Below are 24,377 nucleotides of genomic sequence, written 5' to 3'. Positions count from 1 at the left end.
ACTGCAGCATGCATGGACAGATACCAACCTCTACTTCCTTTTCAGTGAGTGGGGGTGCACTGGAATAAAATCAGAGAGGAGCTGTTAGTGAGTAACGTATACAGTATTTGTGCACAGTAAAATTAAAATGGAAGGAGGGCTATTTTTGAGCAATTAGGCAGGAAAAACAAGTAAAACGGTTAAAGTTAGCTTAAGCAGCTGTTGGTTTGTTACACACCAGCCTGGTAAACCTCGGTGAAGTTTGAGTTTTCTCAGCATCACGTCTGAAATGTTTGGCATGGCGTCAGACTTCTCCCTCGCCTCCTCACTACTGGCTGAGTTTGTCGATGAAGGAGGACCTGCAGAAACATTGCTGCATAAATCTGACCTGAAGAGAATTACCTGACCTTATTTTGAAAGTCTAATGTAACTCAAGATAAATTTAAAGTCAAGTCTCAAGTGCTTTTGTGTATGTCTATGTAAAACTATACGTCTTTAAAGTGACTATGTAACTTTAAGAGCAGCTACAGGATAATGATAATGTAATGTCAGTGACTGCAGATGGTAAAAATAATCTAATTTGTTAACATTAGCCATCATAAGCTAATGGTAGTGAAGTGTGTTAAATTTCTAATTTTCATTCACTGGAAGAAAAATGTGAAAAATCTGTTATTTGTTCTTTCAAAACTGACATAGTCTCACTTTAAGGTCTCTAAATGCTGAGCTTTAATATCAAATTAAACATTTGTACAGTCTTTTTAAAGCTGTGTTGATAGTTGATAAATTTGAGACTTTTTGGCTTTCTTAAATGCCGAGTCAGGTCTTAAGGGTGTCAAGTCTTAATGCAGTGAAGTCCAAGTGAAGTCTCAAGTCTTAAATTTTGTGACTGAAGTCTGACTCAGGTCCAAGTGTACAACTCTGCCTGTTTCCTAAAGCAAACACAAAAGACCTAAAAACATTTCCTCATTTCAGCCCACACAGGTGGTCCTTGGCTGCACATGTCTTAACAATCATGCCATCTGCTGATGGAAAATGAAAACAACATTTGTTTCTGTGTTATGAGGTTGCCAGTAAATGGGTGGCACAGAGGAAAGACACAAGAACAGATCATCATCATTTTCTGACTGGAACAGATTTTCCCTGAGATTCAGGAAGTGCACACCCTTGGCGACATGGCTGAGTGTTCTGCTGAGAGCACTCTCTGTCTTACATGGCCAAGAGGGCAAACACAGACCGGTACCTTTTTCCTGTTCAGCAGCTTCACTCAAGTCTGGTAACCTGGATCCCACAATGCTTTGGTTACGTATCAGCTTGTGCTCCTGTATACACAAACACACACACATTTTACAGAAGGGCCATTTTACTGCTCATACAGGAAGATGTAATCTGCTGATCCAATGCTTTACCTCTTTGAGTTTAGACAGTTTATGCACACTCCCCAGTTGGGTGGGGAGGTCTTTGTATCCTGAGGACTTGAAGACAGCATCCCTGGGCTTGTCTGAGAAGGTTTCCTCCTGTGTTGGAGGGAAACTCGGAGCTCCATTTCTAGAATTAAGGCTGCCTACAGCATCCCAGGAAACAGCCCTCATTAGTGGAGGGAAGGCCCCAATCGTCTTGATCTCTGCCGTACAGGGGGCCAGTTGGGTAGGTGGTCGGGGGACGGGCTTGGCCACCCCTTTTGCTGGAGCCAGGATGGGGTTTCGGCCTGGACCAGCTCCTTCATCCCCTTTATTGACTGCTGGAGGACTCTTAGGTAGAGCTGGATCACAGTTTTCCTTCTGAACAGCAAAGCGAGGTGTTAGAGTCCCAGAGGACACTTTCCTCTTCTCGACGGGCTTCCAATCCACCAGCAGTCTGTTGCCCTGAAGTTAGCAAGATAATGACTGTTATTAAGACATTTAGCATTCTTGTTGTTTTACTAATTGTGTAGTATTTGAATTACAAATCCATATTTGTACTGATTAAGAATTTATTAAACCCCCATACACTGTCAGCACCTTCACTGGGCAATAAACTGATGATGAAATAAGAGTCTAAAGCCAAATTATCTCTGTGAGGCTACACTTAAGCACAGCAGTCAGTAGATCAACTAAGTCTGTAGGATCCTCCTCCGGGGAGCATGAAAGTTTGTGCAACTCCTTGTAGATGTTGAGATATTTCTCGAGATAAGGGAAAAGTTTGACCTGCTGGTGGTGCTGGAGGAATATTTAGGGATCAAAGACTGTGGGAGTCTTCCTCTGGGGAGCATGAGTGTTCAGATTTACCAAATTTATACTCATGAAAAGAAGTCAAGGAATTTTTTTCCTGACAAAGTCTACAAGTGAAACATGTCTTCCTAAGTGGGTTGACAGTGTGCACAAGCTGCCTGTGTTCTTCCTGCATGTCTTCACCCTTCTCTTTCTGTCAGGTGTGCATTAGACAATATTTCGTTTGTCATTACATTTGTCACATCTGTGTTAATATGAAGAAATGCAGAGAGAATCTGACCTCCTGATCCTGAGTCGTTAAATCATGCTGTTCTCGCACAGAAGGAACTTCCAGGTGCTACAAGAGAGGACAGCAGAACAAATTTTCTTGTGTTAATAAATGTTACGTGGGCCGATAAGTATTGAGTGCTTAACTAATTTAAAATCGGGCAATTTTAATTAGGGAAAATGAGCATGCATCAGAAAATATCTGCATTACACCTCACACTATTGTGAGTTTTTACCAACAATAATTTCTTTACCTGCCCAAGAGACAGTGAGCTGACATGGGTTGCCTCTGTGGGTCCTACAGCGGAAAGAGAAGAAAACAACCAACCATCATTCTTGGACACTCCAACTTCAAAAAAAAAAAATTGGAAATAGGGTAGAAAAGTTAGAAATAAACAGTAAATAGTCACAGAAACCTGCCAAAGAATGAAATATGTTACCGTATTGAGGAGCCACAGTCAGTGAGCTGCTTCTAGACGAGCAGGGTGAGGATGATGGAGTTGGAGTTGGAGTTGGAGAAAGAGCTTTGGAAAAAAGACATTTAATGGACTTAAAACATCACTGAGTCCAGCTTGACTTTCAACCCTTTTTAAAGCAAATTAAACTGTAGGTGAGTTTACCAGAGCATGCACAGAAACTTAGACAACATATGACTTCTTACCATTCTTAATAAAATGACATGCTGTGTACAGTGATGATGTCTGTGTGTGTGTGTGTGTGTGTGTGTGTGTGTGCATTTACTACCTGTGGGTGAGTCGGAGGGGCTGCTGGTTGAGCGGCGGCCGCGTCGCATCAGGAAGCGGTCACTGACCTTCTTGGCCTGTTCGAGCAGCTCCAGGTTCTTCTGTCGATCCTCCTCAGAGAGCTGCAGCTCTGGCAGCTGATCTTTCACCAGGTCGATCACATGACCTGCGCTGTCTGAGGGAGACAATAGACACACGTACGCACGCACGCACAGAAAAGCAAAGAAATGCAGTTAGTTAATACATCTTTAAGAAATGTTTAAGTCAGTCTTTTGAAGAGGGTATTTAAGTGGGATTCCTCTGTATAAAGTCTCATGCTGAGAGATAATTCATGTTTGGATGTCAGCCAATAAATCAGCTGATGAGGGTTGGCCGAGTCAAAGATGTTTTGATCTCCCCCTCTCCTCAGAAGAGGAGCTAAACACAAGTAATCAAAGCAGCAAAAGCATTTGAGGCATGTGGGAGGACGCGCAGGCAGATTCATTTCTCAGGACACCGATGACCAAACTTAGTCGAAATGTTGTGGAGCTCCTCGTGGAACCACACAGCATGAGGCCATTATTTTGTCTTGATTCATCCTTAGAAAGACAGATCATCCAACAAAATGAAATCAAAGCTGTTTTTAAACTGCAGTTTGGCAAAGAAACTAGATTGAATGGTCTGTGTTTTTAATAGTGTTGCGAATGTCCATTTAAAAACAGCTTTTCACTGAGGGAAAAAAACCCAGAAACCTCATTTTCTTGCTGGACTAAAGCAAGTGACACTAATGATAACATCAAAATAGTTCTCATAGTGTTGTGGTTATCTTTAGATAATTAGAGCTGTGTGTGTTTACAGGGTTTACCCACCGACTGTTGTGATGGGTCCTCCAGATGAATTTCTGGCCAGGCGGGCCCTGGGACTGTGTGGCCTGACAGAGGAAGCAGGACTGATTCAGACACATTGTCCCTGTTTACAGTCATTCAGAGTTTAAGATGGGGGATGATTACCTGGTCTGCTCGAGGGGACGGCCATCTTGTTGGACGATAGTGGCCTGCTGTGGGTAGACGATAGTTGGGGCAGTCATGACGACAGCTCGACTTTCGCCTGGTGTAGACTGTGCAGAAAAAAAGTGTCAAAGCAAAGCAGAACTGCCACAGCTGCAATACACAAGCACCGCTGTCAGTTAGCAGATGTGGATGTGCTGGAGGAAAACACTGAGTAGTGGACAGCCACAGACCTCCAGATTCATCTCACTCACTGTGCATTATGTGTGTTTTATGTTACCTTTAAAGCCTCTATAACTGACATTTTTATGACAACAAACACGCAGCTCCTCTCAGCTTTAAGGGCCATTATAGCAAGTTTCAGCTCATTGTTTGGCATCTGGCTGCAACTTCATTCTCTTGGTTCACCCTCACTGCTCTCAGTGTTTTCAGCTGCTACTGGCAGCTGTTTCCAGCAAAAATCCACTGTGCACTACCTGCTCATTACCAAGCAACAGATGCAGTTAGCAACCCAGAAACAGAGCGAAAAGAGAGTGAATTTTGGACTCATGATGTCCTAAATGATAATGTTGCTCTGTAGCTGCTAGGTATAGTAAAAATAAGCAAATTCAACTTAAAAGATGTTTACATTTCAATGTTTTGTTCACGATCTGTTTGCACCCATGTGGCAAAAAATCAAGTTTTAAAATTGCAGGTTTAAGTACTCATGAGGTACAGCACACATGGCGCAGTACTCATGGCAATTTCTTTATTTTTAGCCCAGCAGCCAAGAAACCGACCAGTACATTGTGTCCCTAGAACATTACATCACTTGAAGTTTGCTGTGTCAGTCTGTGATAATTTGATTAAACACGGTTTTATTTGTGTAATGTTATGTAAGCACAATATCAATGGACATGAAAGGCATTTAAACTAGCCTGGGTGCTTTCGGGGCCCTCAGGGCAGTTACACACTTTAATCCAGCAGCAACTGTGGGGACTCTGCACACATTTGTGCAAACAGAAAAGATTTGCATCCATGACCATGATGCAAATAACAATCAGTTAAATAACAATCACTTCACTACTTCTCTAAATGTCATGATAAACCACGACTTTTGTTACGTACAGAATGAAGTAGAGGGTGGGAGGAAATATTCATTTAAAGGAGAATCTCCCCAAAATGCTTTCTGAGTAAAAGTAATAGCTTTGAGGTTTGTTTGTTAATGGGGCACCTGTGGGCTGGACGGGTTAACTGCTGCTGTGAGGTCTGTTTGAGCAGCAAATCTTTGCTCTGCAGTGTCAAGTTCAAGTTTGGCAGAACCTAAGATTTCTTGACTTTTAGTCTCTTGTATTGTGTCAAGCATAAAAAATACTTGACCCAGCACTCATAGCACCCAACACGCAGCTCAATAGGATCTTTCATTAGACTTCATTAGACACTTCTTGCTGTCTTCTGCCCAGATCCGCAGAATACATTGCTCAACTATTTCCTGAGGCTAAATTGTACTCTTAGTGAAGAGGAAACTGAACATCATGTACTCCTTAATTCCTTTTTCATAAAATCCCAAATCCAGCCATCAAAGTAAGCAAACACAGGCTGAAATCAAACACTAATTCCCTAAGAGCTCCTCTCAGAGTTTATCTTTGTACTAGAATCCTAATAAAAAGATTTCCTCTGATAGCAATGCAGCAGAAAGACCACAGCTGCGATGTAATAAAGGTGGATACTTTGCCCTGAAGATTAGATTACAAAGCTTCATTACATTCTGCAGAGAAGTCTCAGCTAGCTTGTGTGTTAATGAGCGACTGCAGCAGAAGACAATGTTCTTCTGAGCCGACTGTTTAACACTTATCTGCAGGATGTTCAGTGAGTCACATTCTGAATCTGAAACTTGGGGATGTTCATGATTTAAAGGGTCAGTTCATACAAATGACAAAAAGATTTAATTTCCATTTACTTACTATGACTGATATCAAGTACATAGTTTGGGTTTTGAGAATTTTGCGAAATTTGTGGGGCTCAAAGCATCTAAACATGAAATTTGCCCTTCTAGAAACAGTGTCCTCGTAACTCTAAAGTTTTCACTGGAACCACTTTCAAGAGAAAATAACATCATCAATGATTTGGCAGTGAGGGTTGTGAATTGTGAAGTACGACATTGTTTTCAAAAATACACGCACTGCATTCAGCTCTATTACAGTGAGGCGATAAGACCTGCATAAACTTACAGACAGTTAAGTTAAATAGCTTTGGTTGAAAGTAAAACAAGCTGCAAGGACAGACAGTGACAAATGAGAAGTTTTTTAAAAGTAACTCGGTATGTAAATGCGTCATTCAAATCAACCACCGACCTTTAAATTTGACCAGAGTTCCCAGATCTTATCAAACCAATCTGATGATCTCAAGAACACCACCACCATCAAGCAATATTTTTTTAAAATGTTGAAGTCAAGTCAGTTTTTATTTATACAACCCAAAGCCACAAATCACAAATTCGCCTTGAGGGGCTTACCAGAGTCTACACCCTGAGCTGATCTCAGAGAGATCAACCTCAGAAGTGCTCTGCTGTGGATGACTTAATGCGAAAAACAGGGAAAATGGCCTTCAAAGACTCATAAAACACTAAGGAATCGGTGGAATTACAGAATAATTTCTAAACATTATGTGGGAAACTGCAAAAATATGAGCACAGGTCCAGAAAAGTAAAATATGTACAAAGTCAAATCCCAGTACGGCATCTAGACTAACCACATAGAGCATTTCTAAGCACAGCAAAGACAAAATAAGTCGATGGTTGGTGGACGGTCTGCTAAACTGAAAGCAGCCTTTTAAAGACAAACAGGACATTTTCTATGAGGACAGACTTCAGTAGCATCATTCATAGAATTTCTTCACCATGGCCAAATGGATTATTCGGCACTGTTTTATGGCCACACATGCTACAAAGAGTGTGCACTCACTGTACTGGGAGAGCTGGAGGAACTGTCCAGCTCCTCGGGGGAGTCCTCCTCTTCCTCGGGCAGCGTGGGCATGGTGGGGGGCAGTGAGGGGCGTGAGCGGGTGTGGGGGAAAATAAAAGGTCTCTCAGCAGCACAGGAGGCGTCACAGGACTCCCTGCCGTTATGATCACTTTGCTCAAGAGGAGATCCCTGCAGCAAGTGCTCCTCCTCTTCCCGGAGCTGCAACATCAATGACACATGAAGACACAAACAAATGTAGCTGACACATGTGTTCGATGAGTAAATGTTGAGGGAAACTCTTGGAACTGGCAGACTGTTGATGTTTTCCTCTGAGAAAATGAACTGCACATGAATGGAGATATTCTGAAGGAAGTCCTTTCTGGCTAACCACAGCTAAAAAAAGACACAGTAAAAAACCATCACCATAAACAAATCCCAAAATATCCTCACTCTCCACGGCCTTGGACCAGCAGTATTAGGAAAATTTCCCAGCAGCATTTCCAGAGAAAACATAAGGTAAACACTGAATGGGAAAATGTCATCAATAAGGCATAGTGGGTGACACTTTACTTTAAAATAAAATCTTTTTTTTTTTTGCTTTCATCTATGCCATGAAAAATTTGAATATTCATTTAAATGTGTCCTGTGGAGTTTGTTTGCACGAGTGGGGCCTGTTTGGTTTGCACAAGGACGCGTACACAAGCATGCAAGAATGTGGGTGACATGATTCGTATCCTGCTGCTGGTTTCATGTTATTCCACTGATCTACAGGTGGCAACAACACACGGAGGAATGCAGTAATGCACCAACAATTGGTTTTGCAAATGTTATATGAGGAAGGAAATGCATTCAACACCTTTGTGGAAACATTAAATGTTACCTTTTGTTTGTTTACCAAAAACCAGCCCAGGGCTCCTTTAAGTTTGAGAATACTTAAACTTCCTTCACTGGGAAAATGGAAGAGAAAAAGATGCACTAAAAGTCAGATCTTGGTGTTTTGGCTTTAGAAGATAGTGAAACATTGATTAGCTTCTTTGAGACCTGAATGGCAAGTTCATCGCTTTGATCTGAGTGATGCTCATTGGAGCGATGCACACAAACACAAACACTCAATCAGAGCCCTTTAAAACACGAACAATCGAAAACTTAAATAAATACCAATAATGAATGAGCCTGTGAAGCCGAAGTTCAATGTGCTTTTCTTCCCACACGGTGGGTTTCATCAGTCAGTTACCGTTCTGACCAGAAACAAACTGACTGGGATGCACTGGTCTAAACATTCAGTGCAACTTGCTCTCACGGTGCTGATTGAGGCAATGAGCTCCTGAGGGACAGTAAAACAAACAGAGGGCCTTGTAGATAAATTATGTAAGGGAACACAAATATGAGTGCATGCTGTGTGGAACAAACATGGAGGATAACTGAGAGGAGAAATCGTTACTGCACACTAAATGCTTTTTTTTTTTTTTTCATTTCAAGCTAATCAAGTGTGAATTAATACAAGTATGAGTATGTTGAGGAGAAAGCCAACAGCAAACAAAGCGATGCAGCACTTAGCTACGAGGAGAAAGACAATAATTCATCAATCACTGCAACAGAGGAAATGCAAAAATGAAAAGTTCCTAAGATAAAGACTGGGGATAATCAGGACTGTTCATTTGAGCGAAAGCCAGGAGAGTTTACACTGAATATAAGGCAATAATGATCAATTAGCTGTGCAGCATTTGTATAATCTGATGTACAAAATGATGATATGGTCCATGCAAATACATGTTAAGAGGATATTTGCTTTGCTTTGGTCAAAACTTTCCAAAATGTGTTGATTAATCATTTCATAATGACAAAAACAATAAGAAATCCATCCTAGTTTAGTTTCCCATAGTTCAAAGTGACGTCAGCAAATGTCTCTGAGTTGTTTCAACTTATATTTGCCTGCGGCAGTTGGCTGGTTCACTAAGATGAGAGCCAAGCCCTAATTTAGCGAAATATTATGTGAGCACAACTTGTTTGAACCATTGTTTGTGCTTGCAGCTCTTCCCTTTTTAGTAACAAATTCATGCAAATCCAAATGCAGAGCAGATTTAACCCTTTGAAGGAGCACACTGCTCTCAGAGTCTGCACAAACAGTTGTCAGGGGTTAGCACACTGGATGCTAATGTAGCCCCCAGAAATAGATAGATTTCCATATGCATGACCAGCACAGGTGTGGCTCTGTGTTGTACCGCCAGTGCTAGCAATCGCATTCGCCAGATGACGAATAAGCCGTGTGGGCGAGTGAAAAGTGTGATGAATTGATGCTTGTTTCAGAGGTATGGCATGCACTTTACGCAGGACGAACCCTCGGTGACTCCTGGGCCGGAATATGTGGTGTGCTGTTCAGTGTCATCACAAACATGACAAGCTGTTGGGAACATATAGGGACAAAAATGCTGTGAGTCCCTGTCGAGGAAATGGGTTGTTTAACCGACTCCCAGTGAGCTGCGAGGATATTTCCTGACTACAAGAATACTGTCATACAGGATTACATTTGCTGCTCTGTCTCAGCCTGCCAGTAGAAATACTACAGAAGTTTTAACAGGTTTACTGCAGTGGTGTTGAGCTGAGTGACCATTTAAGAACTATTTCACCTCTTACTGGTGATGAGAGCAGGAACATGTGTCTTTCCTCAATCACTCAGCCTGAAAGTATGACCTGTGTTCTCAGCGTGTTATTATTTATCAAATCAGAGCAGAAGAGATCAGCTTTGAGGTTCTAATGCAAATATTAATAAGAGAGTGAGTCACCAGTTATTTCTAACGTGATTATTTAAGTGCCCCTGGAGCTCAGGGAGGCTTTGATAACAACCACCTGCATGTTTCACGGCTGACAAAACAAATTAATCTTAATTTCTCTTTTATGTATTAACTTTATACTTTTATACTTTCGCCAATAGCCATGACAGTTGGCAAAATATGCCAAATAAGGAGAGGAATAATTAGACAAAGAAATTGCTGATACAGTTTGTGTCATGACAGTGTCGACAGAGGCAGAGGGAACTACTGCCTGCTGAAAAATGACTCGGGCCAAATGAAGATGCCAACCTGGCCTGCAGGAGGCTTGATGGTGCAGATAGTTTCCCCGGCAGACCATGAGGCCGAGATAAATATTGCAGAGTAATTGAATCACTCAGATTATTTCCTCTGTGGGGGGGGGGGGGGGGACAGGACAGGACAGAACATACAAGCCTGAACACAGACGGCCCCCGCACCACAACCCCTCAAAGACGCGGAAATCATGTTATTCCAGCACACACTTATCCTCCAGAGGAAAACGTATTTGTCTATTAGAGCCATCAGAATTTGCTTCTCATCGCAGCCAGCCATCGCTGTCTCTTTCCTCAGAGGGGGACGAGGGGACCGGCACCCTCCTCCCCTGCTCTGTTACATAAGCCCACTCCCTCTTGCCAGATTTGTTTAAAATTTGGTTGTGAGAAGCACAGAGTACAGGGCCAGCAGAGGAAGTGGCTGCTACACAGACCCACAATCAGAGATGACAGGGCAGAGGAAGTGTGAGAAAGAAAAAGAAATGGATGGACAAGGAGATGTGCAGCTGGGCGAGGGAGCAGATGAACTTTTAAAAAGCATGATCACACAGCAAGAAGGAGGAAAGGTGACAGCTTCACTTCCAGACAAACACGAGATTACGTAAACTCACCGCAGCAGTTACAAGTCAGGCTGACAGCTGTCAAAAAGTCCAGAAACACAACTTCTTGCACAAGCTTGACACAGCTCACGCTGAGACGCTCACAGACAGAGCTTCACCTCCTCCATGTGTCCAACTGAAACCATCACTCACTAAGACCCCACAAGCCCACGCAGCCGATCATCTGAACCTGTCCACAGAGAGCACGCACATTACCTGAGGCCACCGCTAGCGCTGTAGAGAAACACACACACTCTCGCTGATCTCTCCAGCTCAGACCGACTTCCCACAGTCAAACTGTCACTGCCAGCCTTTTCCTCAGAAAACTCCTCTATCCTCGGGGCTTCTCCTTCCCTCTCCCGTCCCCTCTGTTCCCTGTCTTTTTTCAGCAGCAGCCTCTCTTTCACTCCTGGGAGCTTTGACCATTTAAGGAGAAGGGCTCTGTATGCCTCTTTGGGCTGCTGTGGAGTGTGTGTGTGTGTGCGCGCTGCTCCTCCACTGATCATCCCTCTGCTAAAACCTGAAGAAAGTTAGAAAGTCTGTTGTTTTTTCTGCAGGGTTTGTTTTGCTTCTCTAATCACAGTGTGGGAGCAGTAGGAGACTATTTTGTTTGCGTTGTTGTATGCAAGGGCATGTTTGTGAGAGATTGATAGATAGATTGTGTCCGTCTGATCTGTGTTTACTCTGCAGGCTAAGAGGAATCCATGCATCCACTTCCGAACTCTCAAAGTTCATTATTCTTTGGCGAACTGCACTGTCAAACCTTGCACCATTTGTGCTGCTGTTTGATGGCGAGAGACTTGACTTTCAAAGGCTGCGATCATCCTGAATTTGGTGGGAAAAATAGAACACAGCGGTCACATTGTTTAGAGCAACAGAGCTGACGTTCATAGCAAATTACAGCATCACAGTCTGAATTAACGTGAGCTGATCATTTCAAGTGCTGCAGCGTGAAGGAAGTTGCTTATCAAAGGGGCAATTTGTGCAAGAAAGTCAGATGTTCTTCTTGTTCAACTCAACACAAGTAAATAACTCCTTTTAACTGACTGAGGCATCGAGAGTCCTGTGGGGGAGTCTTTAATAAAATAAGAGTAGCAGTACAACAATCAAAAAGTACTCTGTTACAAGTAAAAACCCTGGATTGAAAATTTTACTTCAGTGAAGTGTAAACCAAAAGTACTCTTTCAGCAGAAAAATGTCCCTGTCATGTATCACAAACTGCATCAGACCATTAATCCTGATGCATCGAGGTCAGAGTAACTGTCGTAGCTGGTTGAAGTGTAGATAGTTTTAACGACTTTACAGTTAAGCAGTTTAGTCCTGTGGTCCCCAAACTGGGGGTCGGAGCCCTCCGAAGGATCACAAAATACATCTGAGGGGTTGAGATGATTAATGAGAGATGAAAGAAGAAAATGACAAAGCTATTCTTTGCTTCATTGTTAAATATTGGACTGAACCTCACACTGTTCAGAAGTTTAAAAGGGAAAATTCTCTTTGATGGAACAGCTGACAACTCATCTGAAAAGAGACCAGAGGCCCCACGTGTGCATGGCTTTATTTTGTACACGGCAGGCCAAGACAAAGCAGCTGGCAACTGCTGGTTGAATTATATACTGTATGCAGTATATTTTAATAAGCGTATTATATGTTATTTATGTAAAATCTTAATCTGAAAAGGGCAACACTTTAAGTCCTCCTATTTAACATTCAAAGCAGCTTTGAATAAATGATTTATAACACACTATAATGTAACTGTAAGCAGGTAGGTGTTTGTTATAATAGATAACGAATTTCAATACAGTAAAACAGGGATGTAATGTTGTAAAATGTCTGCATAGGACAAGTAATGATAGTTGATAAAAACTACATTAATAAACACTTAAAAAGCCCTCATGTCTGCTTGCAAGCATAATATAGTTACTTATAAATCATTTGTTAATGTTTGCAACTTAACATTAAGCATTACCTGACAAGTACTGTGACTAGCAGCTTCAGCTGATTAATGTACAGATTTAAAAGGACAAAATTTGTCTCTGAACTTTAGTGCAGTACTAGTAAAAAATAGTAGCATAAAATGAAATCACTCAAATAAAGAACAAACTGCTCCAAACTGTACTTGAGTACAGCACTTGAGATCATGTACAATAGTTATTTTTCACCTATGCTCAAACCACTGCAGTCCAATTGCGCTTCATCTTTACGCTTGCAAACTTCAAACAACGAGATAGTCTGTATTTTATCCCATGAAAAAAAAGACAGTTCAAAACACACAAACACAATAAATCAGGCATGCAGTCCTGCGTCTAAACACAGAAATAACATTATATAGTACTGCAGCAGAGCGGGAGGGCGTCTTACCTTGCTGCAGCTGCCTCGTGCTGTGCCACCTGTTGGAGCCAGAGCACAGACAGACGGTGAAAAGAGCTCATTTGCATTTAACAGGAAAGCATGTATGATGCAAATGTCATGAAACAGTTAAAAAAAAGTCGAAGTGCATGAGAGAAACAGAAAGAGAAAACAAATAGGGAAGACACAAGTTGAGTTTTCTGTCCTGTGAGGCTGTCGCCAGCAGCGTGATATTCATCTGATTGGTAGAACTAGTGTAACCCCCCCCCCCCCCCCCCCCCCCCCCCCCCCCCCCCCCGAGTCCTCCACCTCTATAACTAGGGGCAACAATAACCTGGCAACCATTTCTAGTACATGAGGTGCTTGATCCACTGGTTGAAAGCTCTTGGCACCAAGTAAAGGCTATTGTGTCGTCTGCTTTAGGTGCTCTCAGGAAAAGGTCGGTAATATTGTGATACCAAGCCAAAGGCTAAACACCAGTGACTCATAGAGGCTTCAATGCCATTGAAGAGGGGAGAAATACAAATGAACCAGTATTATTCAAATATGAGAGGATACAGGTATTAAAAACAGCGCTCTTATGTTGCTTATTTGATGCTGCCACTTCCAAGACTTTAGACTCTCGGAACATAAAAAATCAGACTCTGAGACCAGCTTGAGTAGTGCAGCGTTTCACAGCCAGATTCAAGTCATTACACAAACCTCTGAGACAGGGAAAGTATGTACAGTAGATGCTTGGAATGTGTTGGCTGCAACCTCCGCACGTTTGTCCTAATTCAACCTCATTTTCACCTCAGACGCCGCCAGATGCTTTTGTTTTTCTCCTCAGATCACAGCCTGTTTCTCCCCCCGGGACACGTTCAACCTGACCTCACAAATTAATTCACATTCCAGCTAGATTGATTTTGGTATTTCCACCTTTCTCTCATTTATAGATTTACCATCAAAGAGCACTCTTTTTACAGCCACCACACACACACACACGCACACACACAGACCCACTTCTCTAAATTATTTACATTCAGTGTCCAATGGATCTTTAATCATCACATAACCTGACAGCGTTTAAACAGCAACATAAAACCTAAAAACAGGTTTTATTCCTCTGTAATGTCCCAGTGATACGTCTGAAGTTGATCAATATCTCACATTAATGTTTTGTTAGTGTAAGGTAGATAAGAGAGGAATATAAAATAGTCTAAAAGCCTTAATGGAAGAAGAGTGTACCTTGGATGGCATTGGAAATACAAAGGTAGTGCAGCACTCACAGACTAAGCTCAACATTTATTATTGTTAGTAATTCCATTTGCTTCAGGGATGAGATTTGTGTTGAGGTTTTTACTCATGGCTCTCTGGATAGGAATGCTATCATTTTAGCCCAGACTGAAATATTTCAACAACTTCTGGACGGATTGAAACTGTACCGACATTCGTGTTCCCCAGAGGATGAAGCCCACTGACTCTGAATGACTGTGACTCTAGTGCCGCCATGAGGCTGACATTTGTATTGTAACATTAGCGAATTAACAAATATTAACATGCTAACACGCATGATAAATATGGTACTGTAAACATCATACCTGTTACTTTTGCATGCTAGTGATGCCATTGTGAGCATGTTAGCATGCTGACGTTAGCATTCAGCACAAAGCCGCTAGCATGGCTGTAGACTGCTTTTGTATGCATGCTGTTTCATAACAGCTTTTTTATTATGTTTCTTTTCACTTATGCTTTATCCTAAAATATGGGTGACTGCAGATGAAGCCTTTTGGTTAAGTCTGGCACTTTTACCTCGCACTCATGTTAATTTATGTGTCCTGTCCTTGTCCCCTGTCCATTTATAGCTTGCTCCCAATAAGATGAAAGCTTCTTCCCATTAACAATGATTGGATTGTATTATACACTGTTTCATACACCATCCACAGTGACATCAGACTGATAGGGTGCATATCTGCTTTTATGACGGCATTGTCAAAATAAATGTTTATGTGCATCCTGCTGCAGCTTTTTACGATATGGATGCGGCTTCATTTGGTAAGCAAAATCAAGTCCATGCCAACATGGCAGTGGGGAAGCAAACTTTAGACAGAAGGCTATAAAATAAACAAACAAGCAGACAAGGAGACGACTACTGTCTGCTCATTTTTCCAGCTCTGACTCCACACACCAGTTCACAGCAACGTCAACAAGCTCCAAACTCTCCTCCTCATCACAAATAAACAATTAAGTATAAGACTTGGCCCTCCGAGCCATCAAGGGACTTTCTGGGGAAGGAGCATTTAGAAATATTTGCCGTGACCTTTCCTGAAGGGTTGGAAGAAAAGTGACCCTTCCTTTGGCCAAAAACATACTGCAGCGTGATTAAACTTGGAAAAATGGCAAAATCATCAGTGCACGTCCAGCTGCTTTCAGGAACAAGAGCACAATGCGATTTTGTGCTTCCTCTCTGTTTATAGCTAGTTTAACAATGAACAACTTCTTTATCAGCAGTCATAATAAATGCTGTAAGCTTTTGCGATTATTTTGAATAAAGCAGATTATTTTGTTGACATTTCGATGGTTCTGCTTTTGTTGAATCCCTTCTGTAACGCTCCTAGAAGCCTGCATTGTGCACTTGGAGAGCTACGTATGTCAGATTCGTCAACACTCAAGAAGAATTCAGATGTGAGTCTAAAGTGGGCTGAACAACAGGCACAAAGAGCAGGAAACAATAACTCACACAGCATTGATTTAACTCTATAAATTCAAAACCCTGACAAAGTACAAGTACTGTCAATTCAAATAGGATATAGCTAAAAATACTTGACCATCACTGTTCACATAAAAAAATCACTCTGCCCTCCCCTGGTTTTCCCCATGGCCCCCTTTGTTAGACGCTCCCTCTGAGCGTATTCTCTCTTCCTCCTCACTGTACCAGCTGTTGTGTGCAATGTAAATATCTGCTGTGCCTATTTTCAGACATCCCTGGGGATTACTATTAGAGAAGGAAGTATCTTTAATTCATCTGTGTCTCACAGTGAACCCCCAACCATGACGACACTGAAGCTGTATTTCTGTGATGCAGCCATCTTACCATTCATAGGCAGCAGTGGAGGCTCACTGACTTCTGGGATTACAGGAGAGGGAGGAGGACTCTCCAATCCATTTCTGACTTCAGGCTCCTCATCGGACTCATCTGTAAAACCTGCAGCATCTGTACCAGGATCAGCTGACAGACCGGGGCCCGGAGACTTAGATATGAGATGTTAAGAGAGACAAAAAATCAACTTCATGGGTTTAACTGTCCGAGAGCTCAACTTTATATGAAGTAAAAAATATGAACTCACTATTATTGCATTAATACTGGCACATGTACTTTTACTGTAGTTTTAAATGTACTGTTCTAAGTCTCATTTGCTGTATACAAATATTTATTTAATAGTTACACCATTATAACACAAAGTACACAGACTACACACACACATGTGAACAGCTCCTCTGTGTTGTGGATGGATGTAAATATTTACATCTGATCTTTTGCTACAGTGTTCGTAACCTGGTCGGCTCTCCCACAAGGGGTCATCAGTTGCCTCAATGGCAGAGGTTCTCAAACCCCTCAGGAGGGGCACAGAGCCCCTGTGGGGGGATGACCAGGGGAAAAATATGGACTGAAACAGAGTTGATTTAGTCTGTTGATGCTATCATGCTGACTTTTATTTCACTAAACTTTGATCCTTTCTTTAGTAGTCGCTTCCCCTCTAATTGTTAATCATTGATAAAAATTGTGGGGTGGGGGGTGTGAACTTTATCCTGAAGGGGTGGTTCTCCACTGCTCAAAGGGGTCATGAGATGATTACCAGGGCAGGAAATAAGAAAATCTAAATTCTGCTACACAGTGTTATGTTTATTCTATGGATCTTTCTCTAATCTGTGTTATCTTCTTTGAAATACTTTTGCAGTGTTTCATCTCTACTGGTCATGATAGAAATGAAACAACCTGATGAGTAAAAAAGTGACGAGCAGTCACATATACAGTACCGTTTCAAGTCATAACCAGACTCGTTAATACCAGCATGACTTTGGTAGTTTTTGTTCCCACAGGAACGTTATGAGCACTGAATGACAACATGAGCTTTCTTCTCCACGCAGCAGTATCAGATGAAACCTGGTTTATCTTCTAAAACATGATCTTAGATCCCTGGAGTTCATGTTTTAGAACTCTGACCGAATGATTCTGGGCACCCACGGAAATAACACTGTTCATTAAATTACATGTTTTTATAATTTGCTGGTGCTTTTCCATATTATTTTCCAATTAGTTAAATTAAGATGTAATCAAATACATCGAGACATACATTTTAGTAGAACAACACACTTCTGAACCTGCATCCTCCATTGTGACCTTTTGAAACAAAGATAATTAGAAAACCAGGGTTTAATTGCTTCTTTATTGTAAAGCAAATGCTTATCTCAACACAAACCTGGGTTGGAACTTGTTCTGTGATTCTGGCCTCCAGAACATCCAGGTGCTTGTCAGCGTTGCCTGCTCGGTCCAGAGCCTCCTCCACCCTCTTGGTGATGCTTTCCATCCTCTCTCTTACCCGACTCAGCCTCTGCTCGCTCTCTCTCACCAGCTCGGCGGTCTCCAGGGCTCTGTTGACCATTGTCTCCATCCTTCTGAGGGTTGCCAGGACGTTGTCTGCGGTCACCCGAAGCTGGGTTTGCTCCTGCTCTGAGGCTGCTCTACCTGCGATCTCTGTGGCCACTGCTGCATCCCTCTGCTCCTTCACAACCTTCTCCACAGCTCTGTCTGGTTCTCCTCTCTCAGTGTTGGTTCCCTTGTCGATATGAAGGAGCGCACTGCTGTTTTTTTGCTTGGCGACACACTCCTGTGCAGATATCAGAGAGGCTTGCAGGTGGCGGACCTGCTCCCTCATATCAGTAATGGTCTGCTCTGCTTGCTGGAGCTTTGCTTGCGTCTCAGAGAGCTCCTGGAGCGACTGGGTTTCTTTTGTCTTGGCTTTAGCCCCATCTGTGCTGCAGGCTTTCCACCAGTTCACCACAGCCACCTTCTTGGCCTCCTGGATCTGAGTCTGGCTCCCACTCTGGCTTTGCTTTTGCTCCTTTTGCTCCCAGGCTCGCCACCGTTCCTCCACCTTCTCCCCTCTCTCCTCCCACACACACTTGTGCAGCTCCAGCTCCTGCAGCCTGAAACCACCACCACAGCTTTATAAACATCTCCTTTACACAATGTTATGACTGTAGTTACCAAAGTGTACTAAAACTGCACTTATCCCTGATAGAGTCTAACACAGAGAAGATAGTAACTCCAATGGGTTGCGTAATGGAGATGCCCATAAATACACTGTCACAACCAGACACCCTTTTTATTAGCTGGAGGAAGCTTCTCAGACCGGAGACTAACATCAACCGAATCCAGTCTGTTACCATAACAGGAGAAAGGGAGGTAAAAAACTCACATACACATTGACAAGCTGCTGCTTGATGTGAGCCTGTTGCTGCTGGCGGTGAGGAAGAGGCCTCTCCTGTGTTTCTACAGGAGCAGAGTCCTGTGTCTGAGAGAAGGCACAAGAGAGATACGACAGATTTGTACACGTACATGTCACTGCATGTCATCATCAGTTGAGTCTGTCGAGTGTCTTCTCTCTCCTCACCCTCTCAGGATACTTATTGTGCAGAAGATGAGCAATTTCTGCAGACTTGATCCTGTGGATGATGCTCTGAATATCATCAGTGTGTGTGTGCAGGGACGGGAGGCTGATGTCATCCAGAGCTCTGTGATGCTGCTGCAGGCAGAGGAGGCAACACGAAGCATAAAATCAGCACTGTGACAAGACAACCGGTGGACAGTGAACACGTCCTACCTGCTGCATGTCCTGCATCTCGCTCTGCAGGGAGCGGTGGTTTGGAGGATCTCGACTGTAGAGGCTCTGAGGGCTGATACAGTGTCTGTCATACCTGCCCGGAGCAGACCAAAGAGATGGAGCTTCAATACTTTAAATTATTCATGCAATTCATACAAAAAAGATACCCTTTGAAATAGACCAAAAAGATTCTTTCAGATATTTAACCTTTCAACAAAACTGTGACAGCTGACACGTCTACACGTCACCTCAACTATTGGGTATTTAGGAGGCAAAGAGATTGTAATGAGAGATGCTATTGTGTTGCATTACGGGAAATGTGAGACTATTGCTTACCTTTATGCTCTTTGACACAATAAAGAGATACATAAATTACAATTATCTGTGTGATTAGTCCAAAGAAACAAACATGGAAGATGCTTACAGATGAGGTTCAATCCAAACCACAGACGATCATTAGAAACATTTGCAGAATAAGTGCAGTAACATGAAATGTTCCACCTGCTGTGATTTATTCAAATTACCTTAAAAGAACTTGGTGTGAATGTTCCTGTAACCTCGTCAGCTCTGACTGCAGACCCTGCAACACCAGAACTGAGTTCATGTATTGAGCAACAGCCAAAAGGTACATTCAAAACCACACGTGTAAGATGCAACATACTTCAAATAGTCACTTTTCTGGCTACATGCTGTGAAATTATCAGGCTTAAAGTCCGCTGATTGTTGTAATAAAATTGCATTTGAAATTCTTTTCATGATTTAACATGATAAAATGTGCCTGCTCTACTCGAGGACATTGCGTGAGATGTCAGATCAGATTAATTTAATTCCATCTGACCAGCACTTCTTTCAAAGCCTTTTCTCTGCTTTGAGTCAAACATACCTCGATCATGTTGTGATTGTCCACATGAGAGCTCTTCATCTTATCCATGAGGATGTCTTTCTGCACAGGAACATTTTAAAATAAGGACTTAAAATAAAAACGTGAATGGACAACTTTATCTGATGAAAACACGCAGACAGACCGACCGACCTTTGTGATTTCTCTGTCCCTCAGCGACAACATAACCAGAGTTTCCTCAAGTTCGGCCTGCGAACATTTACATGTTTAAGTCTCAATTCAAACTCGTAACGTAGAGACATGGAAGAGCGTGTTTTCCTGACGTGTTCCTACCCTCAGCTCAGCGTTGGCCTTCCTCAGTTTGTTGATGCTGTCTTCAGAACACGTCTTTTCAAACATGAGCTTTTCATTCTGTGAATTTCATTACATGAAAAGAACATCAACTCTTTCTTAAGGAAGGTGCTCATATTTGGATTTACATTTAAGACCTACATTACCTTGTCTTCAAGCCTCCTAATGTGAACCTTCAGGCATTCAACCTCATTGCTCTGAAGATGAAAAAAGATTTAAAGGTTTGAGGGTAAAGAGCTGCTATATAAAACACACAGAGCAGCGTCATTGGGAGACTGTTAAATTTGTGATGTACCAGTTTGGTGCAGCTGGTCTGGATTCGGCTGGATCTCTCCTGGGCCTCTTTAAAAGCCCGACGGGTCTCCTCCAGTTCTTCCGTCAGGGATCTGGCTCTCACTGCTGACCGCTGAGCACTGAACACATACCCCCCCAAAAGAATGAACAGAGATTACTATAAACTAAAGGGAGAGTGAAGGTTGAGCCACATTACTTGAGGCTCTGCAGTGCAGTTTTCCATAATAATAATAAAAAAAAAGCCCTTGGCTGCATTTCACTCATAGTGTGACAGAGTTATTCTTTTGATTCTACAGCCTCATATTGTTTAAAAGATGCATGAGTCACTGCGCAAATGAATGAAGAACAAAATAGACTAAAAGACATAAAATATGATAAATGATCTGATGACAAATTATCCATTTGTCATTTTTTCTGTATTAATGGGAGAAATGACACCTTCATTGAAACAGATCTGAATCAGGCTGCATTGAAATTTTTGCTTCAAGTGTGAATCAGTTCACCTGGCCAGCTTTGCTCGCAGCTCAGTGACCTCCAGGGTGAGCTGCAGGTTTATGTCTTCACACTGAGCCACCGTCCTCAGCAGGCTGCTGTTCTGCTCGCTCAGCTTGCGGTGAGCGTGCTTCAGTTCAGCCACTGTGCCTAACAGCTCCTTTCCATCACTGAAGCCAAACAAACAGTTAGCGGTGAAGTCTGACAACACTCTGATTATAGACATCTCACCAGTAACCAGCAACTAACCAGGAACACTGGTGGCTCTCTGAGGATGCAGCTTTGCTTTGAGAGTCTGAGAAATCCAGCCCTGAAAAGGAAATCAGCTTCAGTGAATCTCAGTCTGATGTGATTAAGAGCTTTCTCAGAAGTCTGAACACAACAGTGACAGCCTACCGTTTACAAGCACTTTAGAAGAGTCTGGCCAAGATTCGTGACTGCCATCCACATCAGTGCTGAAACACAGGAAGAGCCTCGTTGAAAACGCTGATTAACAAAAGATTAATCAATAATACTATACTAATACTAATAATAGTTTGTAAAATAAAAATCAACATAAAATAAAACGGTTTGTGGAACTTTATTCACTCTGAACACACAGCAGTTTATTGCAGATCTTCTTCCCCTCTGTCATTTCTAGGAATAATCTACACAGACACTCTTGCTGCTGCCTGAGGTGCAGTAGTGGAAGAAGTACTTCAAAGTTACTCATGAAATAAAAAAATCAATTCTTTTCTTATTTTAATGAGACATTTACATGTAAGTCACATTTAATCAAGATAATCTTAACAACTGAATATACCTCTTTGTTGTTTAATCTGTAACAATTCATTGTAATTTTTAATATCATGATATGTTTTCAATGAATGTCTTTATATGAAAAACAAAAATGATAATTAAATGAAGCTCCTAAATAAATGAGTAACAAGTACAATATTCCATACTGAAATGTAGTGGAGTAGAAATACCTCAAACACAGTACTTGAGCAAATGCACTTATTTACATTGCACCACTCCCTTCATGTAACTGGCTTCAGTTTCTTTGAGTGATGAACTTTCTTTTTAAATGTATTTACATTTTTCATATTAAATAGCTGAGCAGCAGAGGCGACCAAAGGGGCGAAATGTGCAAATAACTTGGACATAGTTTCTCAACTGAAAGTGCAGTTTGGTAAGGATCATTGTTAACTGTGTTTTCTGATAAATTTGTCAACCTTTTAAATATTTAATATGTTTCCACTTCTGTTTTACCATTTCATGCTTGCCTGATTTATGTTTTCTTCTTCTTTTAATACTATTTTTGTGGCCTCTTGCATTTTATGATCTTTTTTAATTTGTTCTGTTCATCACTTTTTAATTATTTGTTTTGCCCATAAAGCACTTTGTAACTAAACAAATAAAGTTTTTATATTACCATTATAACTTTAATGAATTACATCAAAATCTCGGGGGAGGCGGTGAGCAGTGATTTGTGAGAAAGATGACCTCAATATCAAACATAGACTTGATGATTGAAAGTCAATATTGCACATGGACATTCACCTAAAAATAAAGATTTGATTAACAGCTGGAAAGTCATCTGACAATAACCGTGTTTTATTCTCCAGACTGATTACATCTTCTCACTCTATAAATGAGAAAATAGTAGGAAACGTGTAGATAACTACATGCAAAGCAAGCAAAGAAAAGTCACTAAATCAAGGTTAAAAGTCCTGAATGTGATGCTTAATCCCAACCTGAATGACTTCCAGGATAATGGTGATCTGTTTTGTCTCACCTGTCCTGGCTGCACTGTGTGATCCACTCCCTCATGGTGGAGTGGAAAGTCTCCCTGCTCACATGTGGGTCCTGACAGTCAGGGTCTAGCAGCCGTCGCAGGGCAGCCAGCCGGTCCTGCTCCGGACTCTGAGCCGTCATGGTCTGCAGGTACTGTATGATGGTGGAGGCCAACACCTCTCCTGAAAGACGAGAGACGCAGGAACAATGAGTCACTTCTCATATGATTATTTTAATGTGTTTTGTTGAAATCAACATGAGCTTGCGTACCTGTGTTGCAGGTGTTGCATGTGTTATACATGATGTCAAGGAGTTCATGTTCGGAGAATCCACTTGTGTCTTTATTGGCCTCATCCCCTGTCCCACAGCCGGGTGACTCCCACACTAAAATGTAACAATGGACAAAATTTAAAGTACATTCATTCACAGGAAGTGAAAGAAGTGAATATTCTGTGCAAATATTTGATACTTTGATAAAAGAATAAACTTTAAAACTTACCATCATTGCCATCAGACATTGTGCTTGTTGCTCCTGAGTCCCCCAGAGTGTCACGTTCCTACATGCCCTGATATTCTTCTAATAAACATCAAATACATCTTTACCTCCATTCATTATGTCTAGAGGCCAAAAATCACAGTAGGAATAGAGATAAAAATTAAACCATACATTAAAATCAGTGAATATCTATGATGTGAAGTGAAACATCAGTGATTTCAATTACTCCTCTACAGATCTGACTGATTCTAATGCTTACATGTTTGCAGTGGGATCCATTCAGAGGACTGCATATCATATATTTTAGTCATTCTGCAGTCAGGGAGATATCAAATTTACTTCAATATATGCATTCTGCATCTGTTAAATATACAGTGATGACAGATTTCCATGAAATGTTTCACACAAAGGGATTATAAGGTACCTATTTTGTTTGTCTCATAGTTACATAGCCATCAAATACTTTTGATTACATTTTAAAAGAAAAAGAAGTCATAAAAATAAATTCTTACTTCTCAGTCCGGGCCAGTTCCTCACACGGAGCTTTTCATTTTATTATTTTTCTCGTCTTCCTCTGGTACACTGTGATGGTAGCACAAGAAATCTTCAAGATGCTCTTATGCTTGTTTTCACCGTTTCACATCAAAACCAGCTGACATCCCCCAGCCCCCTCCTCCTCCATCACCCCCCACCTCATCCCACTGCTGCCAAAGTGCAGCCCTGCAGAGGTCTGTGACAATGATGCTGTTAATGGGTTTCAAATTAACATATCACATGCACATGTCTGTGAAGCACATCTTCCACAATTTGAATTTTGAATTCAGCTAATGAAATGAGTGAATTTCTTTTGATATTCTAAATACTACTAGTGCAACTGAAACTGATGTTTTCAATATTACCTAACTTTTATCAACATATTTAGTTCTTTTTGCGAACACATTACCAGCGAATCCTAATCGGTTTGCTGAAAACCCATTACAGGTACTAAAAGGGATGCAAAATATCTATTTCCACGCAAATACTTTCTTTGTTGTTGCGGTTCTGACTGTGTACAACCGTGTTTTCACCCAGGAGCATCGCGTGTTGAGCTCCAGCAGGAACACTTTCGGGAT

At 41.7% G+C, this 24,377-nt stretch overlaps 1 protein-coding gene across 1 annotated transcript in view; it reads right to left on the bottom strand.

The window, feature by feature from the left end:
• Nucleotides 1–23,287, bottom strand: part of mrvi1 (murine retrovirus integration site 1 homolog) — a 29,721-nt gene extending 6,434 nt beyond the window's left edge. The window contains exons 1-27 of the mRNA XM_076736675.1: nt 23,269–23,287; nt 23,040–23,153; nt 22,771–22,951; nt 21,005–21,163; nt 20,503–20,620; nt 20,354–20,404; nt 20,190–20,267; nt 20,049–20,105; nt 19,899–19,958; nt 19,540–19,595; nt 19,016–19,109; nt 18,806–18,937; nt 18,615–18,706; nt 17,612–18,338; nt 16,225–16,381; nt 13,164–13,192; nt 7,125–7,343; nt 4,186–4,292; nt 4,045–4,106; nt 3,198–3,371; nt 2,894–2,977; nt 2,708–2,742; nt 2,467–2,523; nt 1,386–1,841; nt 1,220–1,298; nt 218–338; nt 29–59 (exon numbers count right to left, since the gene is read on the bottom strand). Of these exons, the coding sequence (XP_076592790.1) occupies nt 29–59; nt 218–338; nt 1,220–1,298; nt 1,386–1,841; nt 2,467–2,523; nt 2,708–2,742; nt 2,894–2,977; nt 3,198–3,371; nt 4,045–4,106; nt 4,186–4,292; nt 7,125–7,343; nt 13,164–13,192; nt 16,225–16,381; nt 17,612–18,338; nt 18,615–18,706; nt 18,806–18,937; nt 19,016–19,109; nt 19,540–19,595; nt 19,899–19,958; nt 20,049–20,105; nt 20,190–20,267; nt 20,354–20,404; nt 20,503–20,620; nt 21,005–21,163; nt 22,771–22,951; nt 23,040–23,153; nt 23,269–23,287 (3,549 nt within the window). The remainder of the gene's footprint in view (nt 1–28; nt 60–217; nt 339–1,219; nt 1,299–1,385; nt 1,842–2,466; nt 2,524–2,707; nt 2,743–2,893; nt 2,978–3,197; nt 3,372–4,044; nt 4,107–4,185; nt 4,293–7,124; nt 7,344–13,163; nt 13,193–16,224; nt 16,382–17,611; nt 18,339–18,614; nt 18,707–18,805; nt 18,938–19,015; nt 19,110–19,539; nt 19,596–19,898; nt 19,959–20,048; nt 20,106–20,189; nt 20,268–20,353; nt 20,405–20,502; nt 20,621–21,004; nt 21,164–22,770; nt 22,952–23,039; nt 23,154–23,268) is intronic.
• Between the last annotated feature and the right edge of the window lie 1,090 nt (nt 23,288–24,377).

Source organism: Chaetodon auriga, chromosome 1 (assembly GCF_051107435.1).
Source record: "Chaetodon auriga isolate fChaAug3 chromosome 1, fChaAug3.hap1, whole genome shotgun sequence".
NCBI classification, from domain to species: Eukaryota; Metazoa; Chordata; class Actinopteri; order Chaetodontiformes; family Chaetodontidae; genus Chaetodon; species Chaetodon auriga.
Note: the sequence above shows the minus strand (reverse complement) of the source record. Positions and strands in the feature narration are given on the sequence as shown.